This window comes from Gopherus evgoodei, chromosome 1, assembly GCF_007399415.2.
Source record: "Gopherus evgoodei ecotype Sinaloan lineage chromosome 1, rGopEvg1_v1.p, whole genome shotgun sequence".
In the NCBI taxonomy this organism is placed as follows: domain Eukaryota; kingdom Metazoa; phylum Chordata; order Testudines; family Testudinidae; genus Gopherus; species Gopherus evgoodei.
Window position 1 is genome coordinate 342,495,667 of NC_044322.1, and position 27,008 is coordinate 342,522,674.

The window sequence follows — 27,008 nt, forward strand, 5'->3', positions numbered from 1 at the left end:
AAGAGAGAAAAAAGAAGAAGAAAAGTTATCTGGGTTCTGCTCCATCATCTTCATTGTACAGAAGTACGTGTCTCGGAGCCATTCTTAACCTCAAAAGATCGACAAGTGGATGAAGAAAATGAAGGTTTGGATGTAAACCATGGCCTGTACAGTTTCATTCCTGACCCGGGGGGAGTTCTTAATTTCAGTAGTTCTAGTGGACACTTTTCCATATCCTTCTCAGACAGTGCAACTGCAAACGTCTGAGGTTCGCCTACAGCAGGAAACATTAGCAGTACCAAAAATTCCCATTTAGCCTGTCCTCAGCCCCAGAGTTGTTACAAAGATGGTGGTGGTGATAATAGCCAGACTGCAGGAAACTGAGCAGTAACCATATCTGGATGACATTGTGATCAGCGCTCTATCACAGTCAGCAGTGCACAGGGCCACATCTTGGACATTGAATCTCCTTCAGGAGCATGGCTTCATCATCAGTGCCAAGAAAAGTTCCCTGGTTCCATCCAGGAATGTATTTCCTTGCTCCAGAGCCACAGGAGGCCCACCCTAGTACTATGCCTCCAACTCCTAGGACTTCTTTGCATGGGCACAGTCACACATCAGATGTCTTCAAGCTTTCTTTCTGAAGGTGTGAGACCATGTCCTGTAAGATCAAGGACAGGTTCTGACAGTATTCAACTCCTTATATTGGTGATCAGCCCAAGACAATGTCCACAAAGGCATGCCCATCGCTCTTCCAGATCCTTTAGTCCTCACAATCGACGCTCACCTGGAGACCCTAACAGCTTAGGGCCTGTGGATCCAAGAGAAAAAGGCTCCCAGGATAAACCGTCTAGAGCTGAAAGTAATTAAGTTAGCTCTGTGACGGTTCCAGCCTACCCTGAAGGGGATCAGTGCCCTGTTTCAATCAGACAGTACGACTATGGTTATATATTTAAACAACCCTGAATTCAGTACTATACGCAGAATCAGTGGAAATAGTAAGGTGGGCAGAACAGTGCCTTCTTTCCCTGAGATTGATTCACATCAAAGGGGACCTGAACTAACAGACAGACTGGCTCAGCTGGTGCAAGGTCAAAACTCTGAGTGGAGCCTGAATCAGGAGGTTTTCGATCTCCTAGTTCAGACTGTCAACCTCTCTCCAACCAGCCTGTTCTCAGATTGTACAAACACAAGAAGGCCAAAATACTTCACAATGGAGGCAGACCCTAGATCCATGGGAATAGATGCCTTATCACACAGGTGGCTGCAGGGCCTACTCTATACATTTCCACCCTTTCAGCTACTGGAGAAGATGGTCCTGAAAATAAAAAGAGAACCGGTAATGGTAAATACTGAAAACTCCTCACTGACCGAGGAGACCTTGGATCTCAGACCTAATGGAGCCCCAACTCCAACTTCCCATGGAGACCAGACATCCTCTCACAAGGCCCTCTTCTTCATCCAGACCCAAAATGACTTCAACAGCCTGCCTATTGAGAGGGAAGCTCTAGAAAGTCTTGATCTACCTCCCAGAGTTGTTTAGACATTGCTTTCGCCTAGGAGAGCACTAAAAGCATACTCCTCTCTCTGGCCCAGATTCAACAACTGGTGCCAAGAGCACAGTGCAAACCCCAGAAATCCAGGAATTCCAACCATTCCGGACTTCCTCCAAGAAAGCATAGACCAAGGCCTTCATCCCAGTACCATTGTGTGTCAGGTGTTTGCTTTTATTAGTGTGCTATTCACAGGGTCCTCCAGCTCCCTGGCAGACAATCCACAGCTAGCCAGACATCTTCAAGCAGTTTGATTAGCCGGACCAGTTGTCAGGTCACTCTTCAAAAAATGGGACTTTCATGTAGTTTTGTGGTCCATGGCAATCCATGCTTCAGACCTCTAACTTCAGTATTGGCCTTTTATTTATCCATTAAGACTTGTTTCTTAGTAGCTGTCAGTTCCACCAGGAATGTATCAGAGCTGGCGGCCTTATCTATACAGGAACATTACTGCGTGTTACACAAAAACAAGGTGGTGTTCAGGACCTTTCTTCCTAATGTAAAATCCTCCTGGCACACTTGCCAAGAGTTTGTGCTTCCTTTGTTCTGTCCAACTAGAAAGGTGTGGCATCTTTGATGTCAAGAGAACATCTCAAGCATACAGAATCCATAAGAAGATTGGGCTCTCTATTCATGTCCTTCCACCCCAAATGCCAGGGACTCAGAACTTTCAAGTCCTCCATCACAAAGTGATGTATAATTAGACTGTGTAATGTGGAAGTCTACAGATCATCAGAGGTTCCTGTCCCAGAAGGGCTCAAGGTGCATTCTACGACATCCTTAACAACAAATACGTGCATCCACTTTAGAAATTTGCAAAGTTCTCATTGGTCTACAACTAACACCTTCATTAAGTGCTGCAAAGTGGAGCTTCTGTTTTCTGGAGAAGTCTCCTTTGCCAGGGAGGTGCTTCAGAAATGATATGGACTTTTGAGAGAGCTCACAAAAAATGGGGTACTTCTTTCCTATGATACTTATTTCATAACCCACCCTGCATCTGTTCACTAATCACTACTTTCCAGACATCGAGAATTATGGGAGATGTTGGGTTGCAGAATGGAAAATTTCTTGGTGTTAATTTCCTTTCTGCTAGCAACATCTCCCGTAATTTGACCCACCCTGAATGGCTTAAGAGTCAAGAGTCAGATATTAAATGGATTCATTACCATATGACCATCTTCTTTGATCTAATATGCATAATCATTTCATTTTCTCTGGAATATGTGGTGTTAATGATGTTATGCAAGTTTTAGAGTTTGGGAATAACTCATCTGGTAGCAAGCAAGAGCAGAGGCAGTGTGACCAGATCATGCAGCACCGAAAGGCTGATCTGTCTCTGTGAGCTGCAGAGAGAGGCAAGAAGGGCCAGCTCCAGCTTTTTTGCCATCCCAAGTGGCAAAGCGGGGGGCAGATGGGGGATAACTGCAATCGGCAGCACTTCAGCGACAGCCCTGCTGTGCCGCTTCAGTCTTCGGCGCCAATTCAGCAGCGGGTCCTTTGCTCCGAGAGGGACCAAGGGACCTGCCGCCAAATTGCCACTGAAGACCTGGACATGCCACCCCTTTCCATTGGCTGCCCAAAGCACTTACTTCCTTTGCTGGTGCCTGGAACCAGCCCTGGAGGCGAGCAACCCAGACATTCAGAATTGTGGGTGATGGTGCTAGCAAAAAGGAAATTATCAGTAAGAAATTGTCCATTCTCTCTCTATTTTTGTTTTTTTCCTGGCATTCTTCCCTCCATGCCGCTCTTACCCTATCTATCACAATTAAATATTGTTTAGTGATTTCATGAGTTTTTGTGAAATATTAGGATCATCATTGATCCATGCTATGTTATTCTTCTCACATTGTGCTGTTTAAAGTGAGATCGTATTAAAATATGCTACTATGAAATGGAAGCTCAAGATCAGTGTAAACTCTATTTAGAATACGCAGAAAACAGCTATAATAATGCAGACTGTATAATGCAGCTTATTATCAAGAGTTAGATGTTTCTGTAAAAGTATATATGAATTCTGGAAAAATTGTTTTATCAGTTCGGTTTCTTGATTTTTAACTAAGTCTTTACTGTACTTATTTAGAACTATGTAGCAAGACTGAAATATTGACATGCTAATGTAACATATGGGAAACAGTAATTTTCTATGTATGTTCTGTATTTACAGGAAGGGCTGAGAATGCTTGTTTCAAGAGATCTAGATTGTACAAATACTGTATACATCCAGTTTTCATTTAAATTTATAGCAAAAGGTAGGTTCACTATTTATTTGTGTTTTTTTCAGTAGTTTTACTCATGTATTATAACATTACAGAGAAGTATGTGGGTTTAAATTTACAAAATTAATTTAAATGGCCATTAGTTAATGCTAAATAACATTGAAACTTTTATGAGATTTTTTATCATGCTCATTTTAATACCAAATAGGTTCACCATACTTATTCTAGTTAAGAAGAAACATCAAACTAATGAAAGGTGTGCTGTTATCTTTACTCTTATTAAAGCTATCACCCCTTCTGTTCCTACTTCCTTTATCCAGGGGTTTATAACTTGGCCTTAAAATGAAATCCAGGCTCTAGCTCGTTATGTCACATGCAGTCTCAACCTAGAGACTTGTGCTGCCCAGAAACATGCTATTTTTGAGTACTCTCTAGATGCATAAAAGAAAAATTATAATTTAAAGATTTTTGGAATTTCATAGGTCAAAATTATTGTAAATGGTTTTTAGCAACTGATTAATTAATACAATGATCTCTATACTGGATGACTTAGGGGATTAGTAACAAACTGTGGAGATTTCATGTGCTCATTGCTGATTTAAATCTAACCCAGCTTGACAGAGATCAAAAGTTGCCACCATCTGATGTCCAAGTAGACATAATATAAATGAGCATAGGAATTATGTTTAATACAATGTGAAGAATAATCAGTGTTCACCAGAAATAACAAATGCCGAACAGTTTATCTAATATAGGTATGATCAAGCTGGTGATGCAGTCTGATCCTCATTTCCAAATTACCTGACTTTTTTTTTTTTTTTTTGCTTGTGTCATAACATCATTAAGAAAAGGAGGTATGTGTGTGCGGACCACAGGAGGTGCATGGGGCCCCAGTAACTTATGTGGAGTTCCACACAGGCACAGGGGGCCACTTGCACAGAGCTTGCATTCCTGCAATTCTTATGGATGCAAAATCCCTATTAACTTACTAGGGAGTTACATGCAGCTAAGGGCTGCACAATTGCACCCAAGTTACTAGTTTCTTTGCGAAAGAACAATGCCAAGATAGTTCCGAACCACATTGGTTATTTTTTAAATCTTAAATCGATTTCTGTTTGGACAATTTAAAAAAAGATCCATGTGGATTCAGCTTGGATCCTTCCAGTCTGTCATTTAATAATATAATTGGCTGCTTGCTCCTATTATTAAACATCTTTATGGAAATAAGAGGTTAACTATTATGACCATGCCCAAATAGCACATGTTAACAAAATCTTGGCTGATGACTTCTTGTTTTTCAAAATTACCCCTTCAAAAATAATAATAAAAAAGGTATGATGATTGCCAAGGTGATTGGCTCAGTATACTTATCATTCCAATAAGCATGCACACTCAAAACATTATGGGTCAGATTCTGAAGCAGGGATGTAGACTCCCTGTAAAATCTACTTTTGGAGCAATGTGCTAGTCAGCATTAGTAAGAGTTTGAGAATCTGACCCTATGTTAATAACTAGGTATTACAGAGAGTTTTTTAAGTTCGGTAACATAGGACAGAAAACCCAATAATAATGGGGGATTTCAACATCCTCTTATTGACTGGGAACATGTCACCGCAGGATGGGATGCAGACAGAAGCGGCACCAGGGTTTTTGCTGCCCTAGGCAGCAGCGCTCCCTTGAGCATTCGGCAGCGGGAGGTCCTTCTGCTCTGCATCTTCGGGGCACTTTGGTAGCAGGTCCCAGAGTGAGTGAAGGACCCACTGCCGAATTTCCACTGAAGACCCGGAGTGGAAGGCCCCCCCCGCTGCCGAATTGCCGCCAAGGGCAGCAAAATGCCACCCCGCAAATTCTGCCTCCCTAGGCAACCACCTAGGGTCGCCTAGTGGAAGCGCCAGCCCTGGATTCAGAGATAACATTGCTAGACATTATTAATGACTGCTTCTTGGAGCAGTTTGTCCTGGAACACACAAGGGGAGAGGTACAGGATCTGGTCCAAGAGGTGAATATAGCGTACCCACTTGGTAATAGTGACCACAAATTAATTAAATTGAACATCCTTGGGGGGGGGGAATTCCAAAGAAACCCATCACTGTAGCATTTAACTTGGAAAAAGAGGAACTACACAAAAGTGAGAAGACTAGTAAAACAGAAATTAGAAGTCTCAAGAATGAAATGGCTACAAGCTGCATGAAAACTTTTTAAAAGCACGGTAATAGAGGCTCAAACTGTATGTATACCCCAAATAAAAAAACAACAGTAAGAGGACCAAAAAACCCCACCATCCTATCCAAGCAACAGAATAAAAAAGGCAGTTAGAGATCAAAAATATCTTTTTAAAATTGGAAGTCAAATCCTAGTGAGGAAAATAGAAAGAAGTATAAACTCTGGCGAGTCAAGTGTAAAAGTATAATTTGGAAGGCCAAAAAAGAATTTGAAAAGTAACTAGCAAAAGACACAAAAACTAACTGTAAAATTTTTTGTGAGTACGTGAGATACAGGAAGCCTGTCCCAGATTGAGGTATCAAAATAGGAGGTTTTGGAACAAATTGATAAATTAAACAGTAATTAGTCCCCAGGACCAGATGATATTCACGCAAGAGTTTTGCAGGAACTCAAATACAAAACTGCAGAACTACTAACTGTGGTATGTAACTTTTCACCTAAATCAGCCTCTGTACAAAATGACTGCTGATATTTAATGTAATACCAATTTTTTAAAAAGGCTCCAGAGATAAGCTTAAATTTAGTACCAGGCAAATTCGTTGAATCTATAGTAAAGAACAGAATTATCCAACACATAGATGTAAAAGCAGCAAAGAGTCCTGTGGCACCTTATAGACTAACAGACGTATTGGAGCATGAACTTTCATGGGTGATGCATCCGATGAAGTGGGTATTCACCCACGAAAGCTTATGCTCCAATATGTCTGTTAGTCTATAAGGTGCCACAGGACCCTTTGCTGCTTTTACAGATCCAGACTAACACCGCTACCCCTCTGATACCCAACACATAGATGAACATGATATGTTGGGGAAGAGTCAACATGACTTTTGTAAAGGGAAATCATGCCTCTCCAGTTTGTTAGAATTCTTTGGGGAGTCAGCAAACGTGGACAAGGATGATCCAGTGGATATAGTATATTTGGACTTTCAGAAAGCCTTTGACAAGGTCCCTTACCAAAGACTCTTAAGCAAAGTATGCAGTCATGGAATAGAAGGGAAGGTCCGCTTCTGATTCAGTAACTGCTTAAAAAACAGGAAACAAAGGGTGGGAATAAATGGTCAATTTTCAGCATAGAGAGAGATAAATAGCAGGGTCCTCAATTATCTGTACTGGGTCTAGTGCTGTTCAACATATTCATGAATGACCTGGAAAAGGGGGTAAACAATGAGGTGGCATAGTTAGCAGATGATTCAAATGTATACAAGATTGTTAAGTACAAAGCAGACTGTGAAGAGTTACAAAGGGATCTCACAAACCTGGGTGATTGGGCAACAAAATGGCAGATGAAATTCAATGTTGATAAATGCAAAATAATGTACATTTGAAAATGTAATCCCAACTATGCATACAAAATAATGGGGGTCTAAATTTACAGTTACTGCTCAAGAAAGATAGCTTGGAGGCATCATGGATTCTTCTCTGACAACATCTGCTCAATGTTCAGCAGCAGTCAAAAAAGCTAACACAATGTTTGGCGCCAATAGGAAATGGCTAGATAATAAGACAGAAAGTATCATAATACCACTATATAAATTCAGAGTATGCCCACACCTTGGATACTGCACGCAGTTCTGGTCATGCCATCTCAAAAAAAACCCATATATTATCATTGGAAAAAATAGAGAGAAGGGCAACAAAAATGATTAGGAGTATGGAACAGCCTCCATTTGAGGAAAGATTAAAAAAACTGGAACTATTCAACCTGGAAAAGAGATGACTGAAGAGAGAAATGACAGAGGTCTATAAAATCATGAATGGTGTGGAAAAAGCAAATAAGGAAATGTTATTTACCCGTTTAGATAACATAGGAACCAGAGGTTACGCAAAGATATTCACAGGTAGCAGGTTATGAACAAACATAAGAAAATACTTCTTCACACAACACACAGTCAACATGTGGAACTCATTGCCAGGGGATCTTGTGAAGGCCAAAACTATAACTTGGTTCAAAAAAGAATTAGATAAGTTCCTAAAGGATAGGTCCATCAATGGCTGTTAGCCAAGATGGTCAGGGATACAGCCTGATGCTCTGGGTGTCTCTAAACCTCTGATTGCCAGAAGCTGGAACTGGAAGATAGGGGGTGGATCACTGAATAAATTGCCCTGTTCTGTTCACTACCTCTAAAATATCTGGGACAAGCCGCTGTCAGGAGACAGGGCTAGCTGAATCATTGGTTTGACCCATTATGGCCATTCTTATGTTCTTATGAAGGAAGGAGGGTCTTGTGTTTAAGGGTCAGGTCTGGTAGTCAAAAGCCTTGAGTTTTACTCTTGGTTCAGCCACAGAATTCCTGGTCTAGATTGAAGGTGCAAAGCATTAGTATTTTTTCATTAACACTTATAAGTAAATACCTACAGATCATTCAATCAGTAAAACAACTCACGTGAATAAAGTTGCTGCCATGAGTGCTTGTAGGATTAGCTTGTAAATTCTTGAGGATGAGGACTGTCTGCCCAAAAGGTGTGAATGTTGCGGGTACTATTGTAACACAGGTGATAATGCTATGATTCTGTATTGATATAACTTGTGATACTATAAACAATATTGATTTGCTGAAAAATGGTGGTTGTTTTGTAGGAAAGGAAATGGTTTGCCTAAAATAAAAAATGATAATGCTGAGATTGCTTTGCCTCTAAATAAATTAACTATTATTATGTATATCATTAATATTCATGCAAATGTAACCCTTACATTGGTAGCATTTTCCAGAGTCCCATCCAGTTGAATGCTTAGGAGGATGCATACGTACAGTATGTGTATTGCCTGCCAACAGTTAAAATTGTTATTAAAAAAACAGTGATACATAGTGTAAAAATCTGTAATAAAAGTGTGAGTAACCTAATTATATTAAATATGAATATATGTTTATAAAGTAGTGTTTCTTGCAAATCAGATTATAATGAACATAAATGTATTCACTTTGTTGTAGGTACCCCAGAGAGGTCTCATTCCATTCTGCTACAATACTCCATCAACGGTGGCATCACTTGGAATCTAATAGATGAGTTTTACTTCACTCAGACTACTGATGTTCTCTTCATTAACGTTCCACTACCATACACTGCGCAAACCAATTCTACACGTTTCAGGCTCTGGCAACCTTACAACAATGGTAAAGATGATAAACACGTTATTCCAAATACATGCTTACAGAGTTATATTTCTGAAGTTGTTTTGGCTAAATAATAATCAAGGCTCTCAATCTTGTGCAGTATTCTGTTGTAATTATATACAGTATGTTTAATACTCAAATTTCAAGTTTTTTGGACTTGATTTGCTAGACATTACAATACCATTACATTTGTACTTTTTATGCATGCAGTTTCCATATTACTGGTGGATGTTTTAAAATAAAAGTATGTAATTTAATATCATTGAGACTACTTGCATAAAATTAGCAGGATTTGGTCCTTAGGGGAGTTTAGAAATGTAATCTATAAAATTAAATTTGTTAAGGTCTGTCTCATTATTCTTAATAGGCCTGATTGTCATTTACACTAAGCACCCTTTACCTGACTCTGGCTATGTAGACAGGGTCATTGGTGTAAAAGTAGTTAAAGTAGAAAGGTAAACTTCAAAGCAGTATATAAATCCAGAAGGATGTTGTCTGTTCCTACTGAGTTTAGGATATACATCTGATGAAGAAGAAGTATCTTAGTGACCCCACAGAGGATTCATAGCGTGATGTTGACATCAAAGCACTGAAAAATTCTAGTGGTAATTTAAACACAATAATACAACAATTGTTTTATTTCAGGTGGTTTGGTTTCTTGTTTATATACATGGCTTTTTGTTGTTTCTAGCTCATCATTGGTTGGCTTAACTATCTAAAAGCCAATTCAGACCAAGTCCTAATAGTCCTCCCCCAGTTCATCTTTCTGGTGGACTTCCTGCAAATGTTTAATGACATCCTCCCTTTCAGACAGTATCCTTAAATAGGAAATATCCTAGAGAGAAGGCCCTGCAGCCTCCTCTCTGATAACATCAAACTCACTTTGTGGATTATCTAGAAAGAGGCAATTATACAGAAGAGCCATCCGACCCAGCTCAAAAGCATGGAAATGTATACAGCAAGCAACAAAGAAAGAAGGCTATGCTTACAGGATGGGGGACTCTATCCTGGGAAACAGTGACTCGGAAAAAGATTTGGAGGTTATGATGGATAATCAGTTGAACACAAGCTTCCAATGCAACATGATGGCCTAAAGGCTAATTCAATCCTTGGATGCATAAATGGGAATTTCAAATAGGAGAAGAGACATTATTTTTTTTCTGTATTTGCCACTGGTGTGACTGATGCTGGAATACTGTGTTCAGTTGTGCTGTCCGTGGTTCAAGAAAGATGCTGATAAACTGGAGAGGGTTCAGAAAAGAGCACAAGAATAATTAGATTAGAAAACATGCCTTAAAGTAATAGTGCCAAGGAGCTCAATTTATTTAGCTTAACAAAGAGAAGTTAAGAGGTGACTTGATTATATCTGTAAGTACCTACATCAGGAACAAATATTTAATAATGGGCTCTTCAATCTAGCAGAGAAAGGTATAATGCAATCCAACAGATGGAAGTTGAAGCTAGACAAATTCAGACTGGAAATAAGCCATACATTTTTAACAGTGAGAGTAATTAGCCAGTGGAACAATTTATCAAAGGTTGTGGTGTTTTAAATCAAGACTGGGTGTTTTTTGTAAAAGATATGCTCTAGGAATTCTTTCGGGGAAGTTCTGTGGTCTGTGTTATGCAGGAGGTCACATTAGATGATCACAATGATATCCGCTAGCATAACCCTAACTCTAAGGCTGCAAGTCTTTCATGGGGTCACGGAAGTCATGGATTTATGACTTTTGCAGCTGCAGCACTGGTGCAGCTGACCCCAGGGCCCAGGTAGCTGGTTCTAGCCGCTGCCCTGGAGCAGCAGTCTGGGAGCAGCAGTGGCACCATGGGCAGTGGCAGATTAAGAGATTTGTTGCCCCTAGGCCCTCAAAAAATTGCCCGCCCCACCCCACTCCAGCTCACCTCTGCTCCCCCGTGGCAAGCCTGGGAGGGATGGTGGAGAAGGGGAGTTGTGGCACACTTGGGGGCTGGCGGAGGTGGAGTGATGATGAGCTGGGACAGGGAGCGGTTCCCTGCCCCCTCCCAAGAGTTAATCCCCACACCCACCAGCCCCAGGTCACCTCCGCTATCCCCCGAGCACGCCCCTACTCGCTTCTCCCTCCCTCCCAGCACTTTCACGCAGCAAGCCTGGGAGGGATGGGGGAGAAGGGGCGTTGCGGCGTGCTCGGGAGATGGCAGCGGTAGAGTGGAGGTGATTGGGGCTGGGAGTGCTTCCCAGCCCCCCCCCCCAGGTTACTCCCTACGCCCACAGGCCCCAGCTCACCTCTGCTCCGCGTCCTCCAAATGCCACTACTCACTTCTCCCTCCCTCCCAGCGCTTTCACGCGACAAGTCTGGGAGGGAGGTGGAAGGAGGGAAGCGCGGCATGCCTGGGGGAGGAGGCTGGGGATTTGGGGAAGAGGCGGAATCGGGGAGGGGGCATGAGCAAATTTGCCGCCTTAGGCCTAGGCCTTGGCCTTGTTGGCCTAGGTGATAATAGGCCACTGGCCATGGGCTGCCTTCCCACCCCAGCAGCAGTTGCAGCAGCACCCTGGGCCACCCTCCCCCCACTCCCCCAGCAGCAGCAGCAGTGGGACCCTGGGCCGCCCCCTGCCTGGAGCAGCAGCGGTGAGGCCTTGGGCCGTGCCTCCACCCAGGAGCAGCGACGGGGCCCCAGGCCGCCCCCCCTCAGAAGCAGCAGCGGGGTCCCTGGCTGCCCCCTCCCAGGAGCAGCAGCAACCTCCAGAGCACACCACCTCCCCCGCCACCCCCAGAGCAGCAACATCCACTAGAGCACCCCCCTTCCCCCTGCATCTAAGATTTAGTTAGGGGTATTTTTAGTAAAAGTCATGGACAGGTCACTGGCCATGACTTTTTGTTTATTACCTGTGACCTATCCATGACTTTTACTGAAAATACCTGTGACTAAATCATAGCCTTAATCATAACCTTTGTGACATATCTGAGTTCCACCACTTATTTGGGAGTCTGGAGACTGCCACCAAAGTTTTCTTTCTCTCAAATATGTGTTTATCCCACTAGGACTGAAGAGCTCTTAGTTGGCCCAGGGAGATTATTCAGTTCAAGTCACTTGTGACTCATCCACAAAGTATACCGTTTAATCATCAGTTTTGACTTTTTGGACAATTAGCTCAATGAATTTTTTATTATAGCTTACTTTGCAAAGTAAATATGACTTTACTGAAAGATACTTGCAAAACTGTTTTTCACACTTCAGTTGGTTATTACTTTTGTGCAGGTTTCTTATTTTGGAAGAATACTCTATGCTTAGGGGCAGATAGGGCCAGATCGTGGTGCACTGATGCAGCCTGATGAGTACTTTATCATGAATATGGCCCAGTGAAGTCAGTGGGACAGACTACTCATGAAAGCAGCTGTTCACCAATGCAGTGAGACTTTTGCACTCTAACCCGTTGTTATTTGTTCTCACTCTCTTCTGTAAGAGTTAACACAATACATTCTCCCTTTCTTCTTAGGCAAGAAAGAAGAAATCTGGATTATAGATAACTTCATTATTAATGGAAACAACCTAAAGAATTCTGTTATACTTCTGGATACATTTGACTTTGGACCTAAAGAGGATAACTGGCTTTTCTACCCTGGTGGTAATATTGGGCTTTATTGTCCGTATTCATCAAAGGGAGCCCCGTACGTATTAAAAGAATCCACCTCTCAGCAATAAATTGGAAATTGGAAATAAATAGCCATCAAATAAAATAGACCTAAAATACCTCTTTGCTTTTTGTGGTAGAGAGGAAGATTCTGCTATGGTGTTTGTTTCAAATGAAGTTGGAGAACATTCCATTACAACGAGGGAATTGAATGTGAATGAGAACACCATAATCCAATTTGAGGTACTTATCCCTACAATGTTACCTTTCTGTTTTCTTACATGGGGAGTTTTAATCTTTCTTGATTTTGGTATTTTGTTTCCTCTCTGGTGTTTGCCCAAATATAGAGATCTGTATAATTTCCCATAATTGTAAACTGTTTTATATGGTTTAACAGCTGCTAGCCATTCTTTTTGTGGATGTGGCTAGCAGGCTTTTATCAGATAGTTATGGAAAATTTGTGTCTCCAATTTTTCTCTGTTTTCTTGCAATTCTTTTAACTACTTCTACATATATATTTATACTAAATGGTATAAATCAGTAGTGGGCAACCTGTAGCCCACGGACCGCATGTGGCCCATCAGGGTAATCTGCTGGCAGGCCGCAAGGAAGTTTATTTACATTGACCGTTCACAGGCACAGCTGCCTGCAGCTCCCAGTGGCCGCGGTTTGCCGTTCCTGACCAATGGGAACTGCAGGAAGCTATATAATACAATATAATATGTATATAGCATTTAGCTAAGTCCTAGCACATTCCATCATTAAACAACAAATCATTTTGGATTATAAGCTGTTACTGAAATGATACCTAGACTATTCTAAGAAAATTAAATTGGTTTGAGTACTAAAGCACATTTCAATTTGTCATGCAAGCACTTAATAAAATATAGAACACAAATTGTTTTCTGTTTTAAGAAATAGGTTGAAAGCCTGTACAACAACAAAATAAGTTCACAAAGATACTGCACGTCTTCTGAGTGTTAACCTCAAAAGACCTACATGCATATTTTGGATCTGATATAGGCATTGTATGAAAAAAGTTAAATGCCTTCAGCTAAGGTTTTTGAGGACATTAGCATAAATGAAGCTTTTATACATAATGCAGTAAAGTTTCAGTCTGTGTCTCAAGAGTACAAGAACTCAATCTGGTCAAGCATTTCTCTTAATTTCCAGATAGGTGGATTCTCTAGTTATAATAGGTTGACAAGTCTCATGTGCACTGGGGAGCAATAAGGGAAGCTTTATCTTATATGGTGTGTTTTCAACATTTATACATAGTGCTGTATGTTACTGGCTTTTGGAAATAATTTGTTTTAAGTTAAGGATCAGTACATTAGAAATAAAACTACTATCCCTAAAACATAAATGGAAACAAAATATTTAAATGGTTTTCATCTGTGCTTTGTATTTTGTCTGTAATGTGAGTTTTTACATATGATATGGTAAATACAACACAATATATTTTACTCTTGAAGGCTTCCTCCTTCTACAAGTGTACTAACAACCCTGGTTCCATCCAGTCTATTATGTCTTTATAACTGTCACCATGGCATAAAAGATTTTAAATTGCAAGCATATTTTTGTACAAACACATGGAAGGCAGGAAATCAGATTATTTTACATTATGGGCATGCCAAAATATATTTTAGGGTTTGTCTATACAGGGACACTTAGGAAGATTAATCTGAATTAAAATTCACTCTCAAAAAGTGAATTAAACGAAACCACATTAAAGCCACTTTAATACTGAATGAGAGCATCCACACAAGGGTTTAATGCAGTTAAACTAATCCACTTTAAAGTCACACCTTTATTTCATTCAGATTAATTTTCCTAAGTGTCCTATGTGGACAAGTCCTTAAGGTTTCAGATGTTTCACAAAACTATACATTACATTTTTTCAGGATATTAGTAGGACTGCTAATTATATAAAATTTCTACAGTTCACTATGTCAGCAGGATCTTACAAGAACAGCATGAGAGATTCTGGCACTGCCAGACTCAAATTACATCTCTGCTTTGGCCTCAGATCCAAACCCTACCCTATCTATAGGTGTTTTGGATACTTCCTCCTAGGCCCCACTGTTTTATATAAGCAAAAAAGAGAATACCAACTCTGAACAAAAGACTTGAATGATATAGTAAATACCTTTAGGGATAATTCCTATAGTATAAATCTGTTCCGATAGTATAATTCCTTATGAGAGTAAAGAGAACCACAGTTTTAAAGGATCATTTAATCAACAAAGAATGTTTGCGTATTATGTTCATTTTATTATCATTTCTAGTTTTTTTAAATTCACATTTCTCTGCCGTCGTGTCTAGTGCATTCTCTGACTAAGTACTGCCAGAGATATTGCAAATTACTAGAGCCATACTGCTAGGGACAGCAAGTCTGTTGTTTTTGCTTTTGCTTACTCAGAAACATGTTTTTGCCCGTGTAGAAATATTTAATGCATCCAATTAATTTTTTATTAGTAGTAGCAGTTGAATTTTTTTAAGATAGCCTGGACTGTGGCATGCCCTTCGATAGGTGGATGGTAGGGAAATGCACAAGAAATTTTCACCTTTTGTACACCCCACACAAGGGCGATCTCTGCCTTGAGGAGTTGGGACCACACACACACACACAAGCATACAGAGTATCAAGAGAAGGAGTGGGCTGCAATATCTTAGAACATTGTACAACCTGCAAAGTGCCCCAGCACGCTGGGCTGCTTAAGGAGGGATTATATCTCCCTGAAATGCAATCCCTCCTTGAGATCCCCCAGGGCAATGTAGCCCTGCACCACACAAAATGCGGGTCAGCAGCTAAATGCACATTTTGGCCCTGTGTAATCTTCATGATTTTATTTTTCTACTTTAGATCAATATTGGCTGCACCACTGATAGCTCATCTGCAGACCCAGTGAAACTTGAATTCTCACGAGATCTAGGGGCAACCTGGCACCTTCTTCTTCCACTGTGCTACAGTAGTAGCAGCTATCTCAGCTCCTTATGCTCCACTGAGCATCATCCAAGCAGCACTTACTATGCTGGTACAGCTCAGGGCTGGAGAAGAGAGGTCATCCACTTTGGAAAACTGCACCTGTGTGGGTAAGTGTCTGGCTTCTACTTCTAGCAAGGCTTTTATCTGTATTTGAATTTGCTTTATTAAAACAGTAACCATCTTAGAGAGGAAATGGAGATGTTATGTCTCACCCTGAGTCACGGTTCTTTCCCTAGCTCACCCTTTTCTCCAAGCGTAAAGTAAAGTGTGCCAGCTCATCATCTGGCACAGATTACTTCTGCCACTGTGCTGGTTCTAGTTCTTGTGGTTGGTGTGTTGCACGGGGAGCAAAGCTTCCACTATAGCTGCTGCCTGCCCTCCTCTGCCCACTTATACTAGGTGGGATGGGGAAGTAGCACCCTTGTGCAGCCTCCTGTTACTCACTTCTGTGCCGAAAAAAATTAAAAATTATGCAAACAGTATTTTAAAATTCTGCAAAATTCTGCATATTTTATTTGTCAAAATAACTAAATGTATTCATGCCAGGTTCAATTATTTTGGTAGTTTATTTCAAAATACCTGTCAGCAAGTATGTCTGTAACAATACAGACAACAAAAAAATTTCCCCCGGGAATACAGAGTTAAAGAAACCCCTATGACAACCCAGTTCCTGTTTCTCTGTTATGCTTTTTTGGGGCGCCTATGTCTGGGTATATTACAGGCCAGCTGGGCACATCTTGGAGGAACACTCTGCCTCTCTGGTCTGAGACACTCACACCCACTCCTCCCCTCCAGAGACCAGCCATGGGCCTCCCCGAGTCAGGCATCCACACCCCCTACCCTCCAGAGCCCAGGAATCCAGAAAATTGAAATCTCCTTCCTTAGAGGTTTTTAAGGTCAGGCTTGACAAAGCCCTGGCTGGTATGATTTAGTTGGGGATTGGTCCTGCTTTGAGCAGGGAGTTGGACTAGATGACCTCCTAAGGTCCCTTCCAACTCTGATATTCTATGAAAAAGAAACAGCCTGATGCTGGGTCCTGGGCTTGTACAGAGTTTCCTGCAGTGCATGCTTCCTCCTTCCTTCAGGATGAGCTGGGAACCGCAGCTGCCTGGAATCCTCCAGCTCACACTCCTTTTCTTTCCCCGCTCCCCGCCCCGGCAGTGTCCTGTATTTGCGAGCTGTAGAGATGGGCTCTGTTGGGTCCTGCGACCCCTAGTTGTGGACAGCAGCTCTGCAGCACCAATTTAGCAGGGGAGAATGAAATTCTGCTCAGAACATTAATACTGCACAAATTCTGCATTGTGCAGTGGTGCAGAATTCCCCCAGGAGCATCCTGTTCACGAACCATCAATCCACATAACTCGTGCTGGGAGTAGGGATCTTACTTCCTCAGTCACCCATCATCCAGATAAGTCCCATATTTTGTCTTGAACAATGGCTAATGCTTGGATACTTCACAGGAGTATGTAAATGCTCAATAATAGAACTAACTGTACATTCATAGACTCATAGACTCATAGGTCAGAAGGGACCAATCTGATCATCTAGTCTGACCTCCTGCACAAGGCAGGCCACGAACCCCACCCATCCAATTTTATAACAACCCCTATCTCAGGACCGAGTTATTGAAATCCTCAAAATTGGTTTGAAGACGTCAAGCTGCAGAGAAATCACCAGCAAGCGACCCGTGCCCCACGCTGCAGGGGAAGGCGAAAAACCTCCAGGGTCCCTGCCAATCCGCCCTGGAGGAAAATTCCTTCCCGACCCCAAATATGGCGATCAGCTAAACCCTGAGCATGTGGGCAAGAGTCACCAGCCAGCACCCAAGAAGGAATTCTCTGCAGTAACTCAGTTCCCATTCCATCCAACATCTCCCCACAGACCATTGAGCAGACCTATCTGGTGGTAATCCAAGATCAATTGCCCAAATTAACGATCCTATCATAACATCCCCTCCATATACTTATCAAGCTTTGTCTTAAAGCCAGAAAAGTCTTTTGCCCCCACTACTTCCATCGGAAGGCTGTTCCAGAACTTCACTCCCCTAATGGTTAGAAACCTTCGTCTAATTTCAAGTCTAAACTTCCTAATATCCAGTTTATACCCATTCGTCCTCGTGCCTACATTAGTACTAAACTTAAATAATTCCTCTCCCTCCCTAACGTTAACCCCCCTGATATATTTATATAGAGCAAGCATATCCCCCCCGCAGCCTTCTTTTGGCCAGGCTAAACAAGCCAAGCTCTTTGAGTCTCCTTTCATAAGGCAGTTTTTCCATTCCTCGGATCATCCTTGTAGCCGTCTCTGAACCTGTTCCAGTTTGAATTCATCCTTCTTGAACATGGGACACCAGAACTGCACACAGTATTCCAGATGTGGTCTCACCAACGCCTTGTATAACGGTACTAACACCTCCTTATCCTTGCACGAAATACCCCGCCTGATGCATCCCAAAATCGCATTTGCTTTTTTAACAGCCGTATCACATTGGCGACTCATAGTCATCCTGCTATCAACCAGTACCCCAAGGTCCTTCTCCTCCTCCGTCGCTTCCAACTGATGCGCCCCCAACGTATATCCAAAATTCTTATTATTAATTCCTAAGTGCATAACCTTGCACTTTTCACTATTGTATTTCATCCTATTTCTATTACTCCAGTTTACAAGGTGGTTCAGATCTTCCTGAATAGTATCCCTGTCCTTCTCTGTGTTAGCAATACCCCCCAGCTTCGTGTCATCCGCAAACTTTATTAGCACATTCCCGCTCTTTGTGCCAAGGTCAGTAATAAAAAGGTTAAATAAGATCGGTCCCAAAACGATCCTTGAGGGATTCCACTAGTGACCTCCTTCCAGCCTGACAATTCACCTTTCAATACGACCCTCTGGAGTCTCCCCTTTAACCAGTTCCTTATCCACCTTACAACTTTCATATTCATTCCCATCTTTTCCAATTTGACTAACAGTTCCCCGTGCGGAACCGTGTTGAACGCCTTACTGAAATCTAGGTAAATTATATCCACCGCATTTCCTTTATCTAAGTAATCCGTCACCTTCTCAAAGAAGGAGATCAGATTGGTTTGACACGATCTACCTTACTAAATCCGTGTTGCAATTCGTCCCAATTACCATTGACCTCTATGTCCTTAACTACTTTCTCCCTTAAAATTTTTTCCAAGACCTTGCATACTACAGACGTCAAGCTAACAGGCCTATAATTACCCGGATCACTTTTATTCCCTTTCTTAAAAATAGGAACTACATTAGCAATCCTCCAGTCATACGGCACAACCCCGAGTTTATCGATTGCTTAAAATTCTCGCTAACGGGCTCACAATTTCACGCGCCAGTTCCTTTAATATCCTCGGATGGAGATTGTCCGGGCCCTCCAACTTCGTCCATCGAGCTGTTCAAGTACGGCCTTTACCTCAGTTGCGGGTAATATCCACTTCCATATCCACATTCCCGTTTATCATCCCTCCATCATCGCAAGGTTCCTCACTAGTCTATTAAAAACTGAAGCAAAGTACTTGTTTAGATGTTGGGCCATGCCTAGGTTATCCTTAACCTCCATTCCATCCCTCAGTGTATAGCGGCCCCACTTCTTCTTTCTTGTTTTCTTCTTATTTATTGCTGTAGAACCTTACAATTGGTTTTGATTCCCTTGCAAGGTCCAGTTCAATGCGGCTTTTAGCCTTCCTCACTTATCCCTACATGTTCTGACCTCACCAAGGTAGCTTTCCTTACTGATCCTGCCTTTCTTCCACTCCCTGTAAGCTTTCTGCTTTTGTCTAATCCCCTCTCTGAGTTGCTTGCTCATCCAGTTTGGCCTACAACTCCTGCCCATGGTTTTTTTCCCCTTTCTCGGGATGCAGGCTTCCGACAGTCTCCGCAAGCTGCGACTTAAGTAATTCCAGGCCTCCTCCGCATTTAAATTCCACTAATTCCTCCGTCCAATCCACTTCCCTAACTAATTTCCTTAACTCTTTAAAGTTAGCCCTCGAGAAGTCAAAAACCCCTAATCCCAGATCTACATTTGTTTATTGCTTCCATCTAGTTTGAACTGAATCAGCTCATGATCACTCGAACCAAGGTTGTCCCCTACCACCATTTCTTCTACGAGGTCCTCACTGCTCACCAACACCAAATCTAAAATGGCATCCCCTCTCGTTGGTACTTCAACTACTGATGAAGAAATCCATCCGCTATCACATCCAGAAAATCTGACCCCTATTATTCATTGCAAGTAATCGTCTTCCAGTCTATATCTGGGAAGTTGAAGTCCCCCATAATCCCACATTTCCCCTTTGTGTTTACTTCATAAAGACATTAAAGAGGTCTCTATCCATATCCCAATCAGATCCCGGCGGTCTGTAGCACACGCCAAGCACTATCTCAGGGGAAGCTCTAGTTGCTTTTTTACCCAGTGTGATTTTGCCCAGACAGACTCTGTCTTATCCATTCCATCGCTTCTTATTTCGCTACAGTTAATTTCATCATTGATGTACAAGGCGACTCCACCACCTTGCCTTTCTTCCTGTCTTTTCTAAACAGCACATAGCCTTCAATACCCGTGCTCCAGTCATGAGTACTATTCCACCAGGTTTCAGTTATCCCTATAATATCCGGTTTTCACTTCCTGCACCAGTAACTCCAGTTCCTCCATCTTGTTACCTAGGCTCCTCGCATTAGTGTACAGCCTTTTAATTTTCGGCGTTTGGCATCAGTGACATTCTTTCCCCGTCGTGCAGAGACCTTTTACCACCAGCATCACCCGTTACTCTGGTTTCTACTCCACTGTTCCTCCTTGGATCAAATCTTGGGACCGCAAGGGTATCCCCTCTCACTTGTTTACTTTCCTCTCCCGGTTATATTCCGGCGTGGAGATCTCCCGAACATCTCCCAACCATCTCCCCCAACTTCCTAGTTTAAAGCTCTCTTGATGAGGTCGGCGAGCCTCCATCCTAGAATTCTATTTCCCTCCTTGCTTAGATGGAGTCCATCCTGAGCGAACAGTCGTCTATCCGTAAACGCTTCCCAGTGACCGTACATCCCAAGCCCTCCTTATAACACCACTCCCTAAGCCATCTGTTGATCGCCATAATCTTGTCACTCCTTCGTCGCCCCGCTCTAGGAACCGGCAGAATCCCACTGAAGTTCACCTGAGCCTCGATGTCTTTGAGCCTCTTCCCCAGTCTGGCATAGTCCTCCTTGATACAGTCCAGCGAGTAACTAGCCGTATCATTCGTTCCCACATGAAGGATAATCAACGGATTCTTTCCCGCTCCCGCTAAGATCGTATTCAGCCTCAGGTCCACATCCTGTATCTAGCCCCTGGCAGACAGCACACCCTTCTGTTCTCCCGATCAGGTCTAGTTACAGGCCTGTCTACTCTTCTCAGTAAAGAGTCTCCAATCACGTAGACTTGCCTTGTCCTGGCGACAGTGCGATTCTGCGGTCTATCCCCCACAGCAGGTGGTCGCAATTCCTTTCGATTTGTATTCGCCCTTACGTCCTCCTAGGGCTCATACTTGGTGTCGCCTCCATCGACTCCTCCCCTCCTTCTGCAGGACTAGCTGCTCGCCTCTTCTTCCTCGCCCTTTGTCCTTCAGCAGCCTGCTGTGCTCCATCTCATTTCCCAACTCAGCAAACCTGTCCTGAGTTCTATTTCTCCATCACTGGCCCGTCTTTCCTCTGCCTGGTTCTCCTAGTCACATGCTTCCACCGTCCACTGTCCTCACCCAGCAGCCCCTCCTCAGAGTCCTTTGGTCCTGCTTCTATCTGCTCGTCTGAGCTTGTCCCCTGTGCCTCATCATGTCTGTGTTCCATCAACTGCTCAAATCCCCTTCTAAACTCAACCAGAGTTTCCACCTGCATCTCCAGACCCCTTACCTTTTCCTCCAGCAGCTCTATCAGGCGGCACTTCATGCAGATGAAACTCCTTTCAGGTGCTCCCTCTAGGACCATGTACATGCCACAGCTACCGCATCCGGTCATCCTCAGTGTGTCTGCACCTGCTACCTCCGCCTCCATGGTAGCGCTCCAACTCTGTGCCTGGCAATCCACGTCTCACACCGCACCGCAGGCCACCAACAAGCGTTAGGCTGCTGCAGACCCTGCCTCTTCCCTGGTCTGCCTTCCTGGTTCCTCTGCCTTGGTCTCCCCTGTAACCTCCCCCTGGAAACTCCCACTGAAACTCCCCTGTAGCCGCTCTGTTCGCCGCCTCCTGTGCCGCTGCAGCTGACTGTGCTGGCTCCTTATATAGGACCCATAATCAGGTAAGCCCCACCCCCAACTCAGGGCTCAGCCTCACTCCCAGCACACAGCCCACTAGCAGCCTGCACACACACTCACTCACACCACACAAACACCACAAACCACAAAAACCTGCTCCTCCAACAGCACTCCCACTGAAACTCCCCTGTTAGCCGCTATGTTTGCCGCCTCCTGTGCTTGTGCCTGGCTCCTTATATACCCTCTTGAAGAAGAGTCCCTTTGGTCCCAGACAGTTATCATTTTATGCCTTGAAGCATAAAAATTGATAGTCCCTGGAATTATGGGGCTGTGGTATACCTGCAGATGCTTTTCTTATTAATCTACATGTCTGATTCTATTTTAAAGCTTACTAAGGTATTTGTGATTCACTTATTTGAGAACGTTGCTACAGACAAGAGGAGTCTGCATAGTTAAGTCAGTGTTAAATGGCCTACATCTTTTTAGGTGCAGGGGTTTCTAAATGCTTCTACTGTGGTTTGTACGGCAAAGGGAGGTCTGCTGTAATTCACCTAGAGCATTCTTGCATAGAGCTTGAAATGAGCATTTCCTCAGAAGATACAGAGTATAGTGAAACTAAGCCTTACAATCAGTTAATCAAAGAACTTGTTGTAGTTCCTATTTCAGGACAAATGAAATGCTCATAAATATCTAGCAAAGGAAGGTAATTTCTGTTCATAGGATTTTTATTACATATTATTTTAAATGTAAAACGGTATAGTCTCCTTTGTCAGAGAAACCTCCAACTATTATTCTCAATCCAGTTCACCAAAAGGAGAGCTTCTCAGTTCTCACCATGGATTAAATTGTGACTTGTATATGAATGAAAATAAATGGTGTAACTGCAGGCTGGATTTCTAGATCTGCTGTGGGTAATGGCCGTCCCATTAAACAAGTGACCTCATTGTAGCACTGGAATTAGGAGAGTCCTATCCTATGTAATATATAATAGAATTGATTTTGAAAAACATTAATGTATAGTAATTAAACAAAATGTTTAATTTTTAGGCATGAGCATTCAGTTTTTATGACTAATACATGAAGCACAGAAAAGTCCTCAGCAGCTCATCTGTCCCAGATTTGCCTGACTCTTTTCCCAAGCTCTGATCCCTCCCTTCCAACCAGAGATCTGAACATACACATTCCCAGGTCATTTGCCCTCCCACAAACCTGCCAAATAGATCCCACCTGACCCCTTTCTTTCTGGGTCTCTCTTTTCTCATTTTCCTGCCCTCCAGGCTGATGGCCAGTCCAGGTTCCCGTCGTTCCTTTCCCAAGCCAGTAGGCATGCACCTCACCTTGAATAGTTGGGGTCATAAATCGGCAGCAAGAAATGCTTTTCATGGGGAGTAGTGCATGTTGTGAATTTCTGTCACCAAGGAGGTGAGATGGGATTTGATCCAGGCAGAATCCCAACCTGCCAGCATCCAGATACCTTCCTAAAGTTCCGACTAGCTCCCCCAGACTGACCCACCTGTTTACTCTAAAACAGACATTCTCTCATCCACCTGCACTTTCTAGAGGTTAAAGCAATTTGAAGACATTTTTAGTTTCTTACATTAGGCTCCCTCTGTCAGAAATTGATGTGCTTCCTCAGCAGATGGGCACCTCTAGCAGTAAACTAAGAATAGCCAGTTGCAGTTGCATACTCTGGGTGAAATCCGGACCCCAGCAAAGTAAATGGCAAAACTCCCATTGACTTCAGTGGGGCCAGAATTTCACCCTCTGTTTCAAGCATATGTCACATTTTATTGATAGTGAGAAGTATTCCTGGTCTTTTTGAATTTTCATGTTGGTGGGTTGAGCACAATGGATGGAATTTTCATTTTAAAAATTAGTCTCTAAAACACTCCCTGAACACTGTAGTTGTGTCTCAGAAGATAACTGAGGAGGCAATAAAGTCAATTCATTTTACTGACTACAGGAGGAATGATTATTGGTGCCCTTTCTATGAATCAGTTGTTGGTAATTTCACCATCAACCAGCCATCTCTTATTCTCTGAATCACTCCCCAGAATTGCTATTCAGTGGCAAATAAAAGCCAAAGTACCTGTTCACCAGACATGTGCTACTGTTTATGCAGCTGATTCAGCAGCTGAATTTAGAAATAGTTTAGAAGGGTATATATTAAAGAAAGTCCACAACATAGTTAAATGCTTCTTCTTTATCAATGTCTTCTGTTTTCTCTCTCCTTTTCAAGATTTTCTCATTTTTGAGGGAAGGGGCAGGGAGTGATTTTAAATTGATCTCTGAAGAGCAGTTTTCTGCTTGTTTAATTTGTTACCCCTCCTTTCCCTTGGTCTGTTATTATTTATATGCAGCACAGAGGCACATAGCACTTAGAAGACAAATTAAAAATGACAGGTCCACACCCCCAAGGAGTTTACAATTTAAATTAACATCTTGCAACATGTTGGGGGTTTTTTTTGTTTTTTTTTCTGTTTTGTTTTTTTAGGATGAAATAGTATAAAGCAAAGTTGACTGTCTGTTGACATGTCATATCATTTCTTCTTTCTATCTAATTTAGGGCTCTTATCCCATAACTAGTCTCATTGAAATCAATGTGACTAATTGCAAAGTAAAATACCATCCAGCACGAGCAAGGGTGGTACAATCTGGTCCTAAGTCTGTAAATTAAAGGCAAAGGAAAACCATTCAAGTCCAGCCCCTCACCCCCCCAAAAATTGGTGATCTGAAGGATGATTTAAGTCCATAACTAAGTTTTAAAATAATGTAACTGGTGGATCAAGCCCTTCTGTTTCTAAATATATCTGTTCTGAATGAGTAGCGGGATGTATTGGATATTGAAGGTAGTGACTATATCTTTCCATTTTTAGGACAAACTTAGTAAGAATATTAGTTCTAGCAAAAAGCACATTGTAATTTCATTTGCAACTAATTATTGTTTGACGTGGACATACTGTGTACCTGTTTCAGATCATTAAGATTCAGATGGTACCAGGGATTTATCCTGCTGGCTCCCAACCCATGACTTGGGCCATTGATAATGTATACATTGGCCCACAATGTGAGAGATGTGTAATGGGCATGGCAGCTGTATCAATGGAACTAAGTGTATCTGTGATCCAGGGTATCTGGGCCAACCTGTAAATAAGCACCATGAATTCAGACTTTCTCAAGGACGATTTTGAAGGGTATCTCTTTTTTATATGAATTCTGCTAATCATTTTTAGCTACCATCCTTCATAGAACCTATGGTTAAAGGGATCAGACTTCTTATGGCCAAATCCTGCTGACCTTCCTCATGCATGTTAGTTCCAATGACGTCAGTTGTGACTGTTCACATGAGTGAAGTGATCAGGATTTGAGCCTTAAACAATATTTATGATCATTTGATGATTACTACCAGTATTTATCTACACACCTTTTCTATTTACTGACCTATGATGACAAAAGCATACATTCTGACCCAGAACAGATGCATGATTCTATGATTCCAAAACTCTACATCTAGAGAAGCACTTCATTTTATCATAGTAATGAGCACATGGAATTTCTGGCAAGGAATAGCTCTTAAGTTAAATCATTGAAAGTTGTGAATAAATGAATATTTTGTCTGGTTTAGAAGTAACTTTACTTTTAGTTCATCCTCTCAGATAAGTAGAATAATAGAGAATGGGATGAACAGTTTGTCTACTGGCAGAGGATTGTTCTGCCACACAGGGAATCTGGAGTAAAGTCCTAAGTATTTCAAAGTTCCTCAGCCTTTGAAAACCAGACCATACCTCTCAGCTTCCTGACACTGATAGGAGAGGCAAAAAACTTCCAAATGAGAGGCGCCAACCCCTGAAATGAGGGGCACAAAGCAACACTTTCAATACATTGGAACCCTCCATTGCTACCCATACAACTTCCATTTCCACCCATGTCACTGCACTGCCACCCAGTCTCCCTTTTATGCCAGCTTCCTCTGACACACAAATGGTGGTGAATTAGGGCTGCAGCTGAGCAAATACCACAGACTAAGAAGCCATGGTGGATCGAGCAGCAGGAGAAAGAATTTCATGTCACATTCCTCAACACCCCTCTCTCCCCACAACAAAAAGTAAAGTATAAGCTACTCTGTAAACAAACATAACTGAAAGTACTAATTTTGGACAAAATAGTGTCTTAGATACAAATTCCTCCCATAATACTTGTAATTATTTATTTCAAACTGAACTAACTGCTAACTGCAACTTGGAGATAACACTGAGCTGTTTCCTTACATAGTTGGGTATTTTTATGTAATCCAAATAAAAGCATAGGAAAGCAATCAGAATCTCCTTTGAATGAACGGAGATGAAAACCTTAAGTTTCAGAGTTACATTTTTATATTTTAGTAAGTTTTGTTCCATAGCAGTTTTCCAGGAAACATGTTAGGGGTCAAAAAGTTCTAGTACAAATAAATATTTGTTCACTCTGAACATAATGATTTATGTAGCTTACTTCTTTTGGAAATAATACTGTTGTAGCAGGAGGGTTTCAGGGTAAATCCTAAAAATATATGTACTGTGCTCTCAGGTCAGCTAGAGTCTGATAGATTCTTGATGGTGAGTGGTGGAAAACCATCTAGGAAATGTGGTATCCTGTCTGGAGGAAACAACCTCTTCTTTAATGAAGAAGGCTTGCGTATGCTGATGACTCGAGATCTGGATTTGTCACAGGCGAGGTAATACAGTTTTAAAACACTTTCAAGATTCCATTGAGAGAATAGCTAAACTATTCTTTATATTATACTTCTGCGGTGAAAGCAAATTTGTTTAACCATGTCAGGGCATATCCTGCAGTCCTTACTCAGGCAAAACTCCTGTTTAAGTCAATGGGAATTCCCATTTAAGTCAGGAGTTATTGTCGAAGAATGAGGACTGCAGGATCTGAAACAACATCATGTTTAGTTTATTCATATGAACAATAATATGTTCATTTCTCATATGCATAATGTGAAATTTGTTGTATATCAGACCTCTGCTTCTCTTACAGTTTTGTTGCATCATGAATCATTGTTGAAGTAGGAGTATCTGTTGCCATTATAGCCATTGTATTCATCATCA

At 42.0% G+C, this 27,008-nt stretch overlaps 1 protein-coding gene across 1 annotated transcript in view; it reads left to right on the top strand.

The window, feature by feature from the left end:
• Positions 1-27,008, top strand: part of RELN (reelin) — a 484,263-nt gene that overhangs the window by 400,178 nt on the left and 57,077 nt on the right. The window contains 11 exon segments of the mRNA XM_030549629.1: positions 3,697-3,781; positions 8,903-9,085; positions 12,561-12,732; positions 12,836-12,938; positions 15,562-15,791; positions 24,892-24,917; positions 24,920-24,982; positions 24,985-25,063; positions 25,065-25,109; positions 25,541-25,602; positions 26,479-26,626. Coding sequence (XP_030405489.1) covers positions 3,697-3,781; positions 8,903-9,085; positions 12,561-12,732; positions 12,836-12,938; positions 15,562-15,791; positions 24,892-24,917; positions 24,920-24,982; positions 24,985-25,063; positions 25,065-25,109; positions 25,541-25,602; positions 26,479-26,626 — 1,196 coding nt within the window.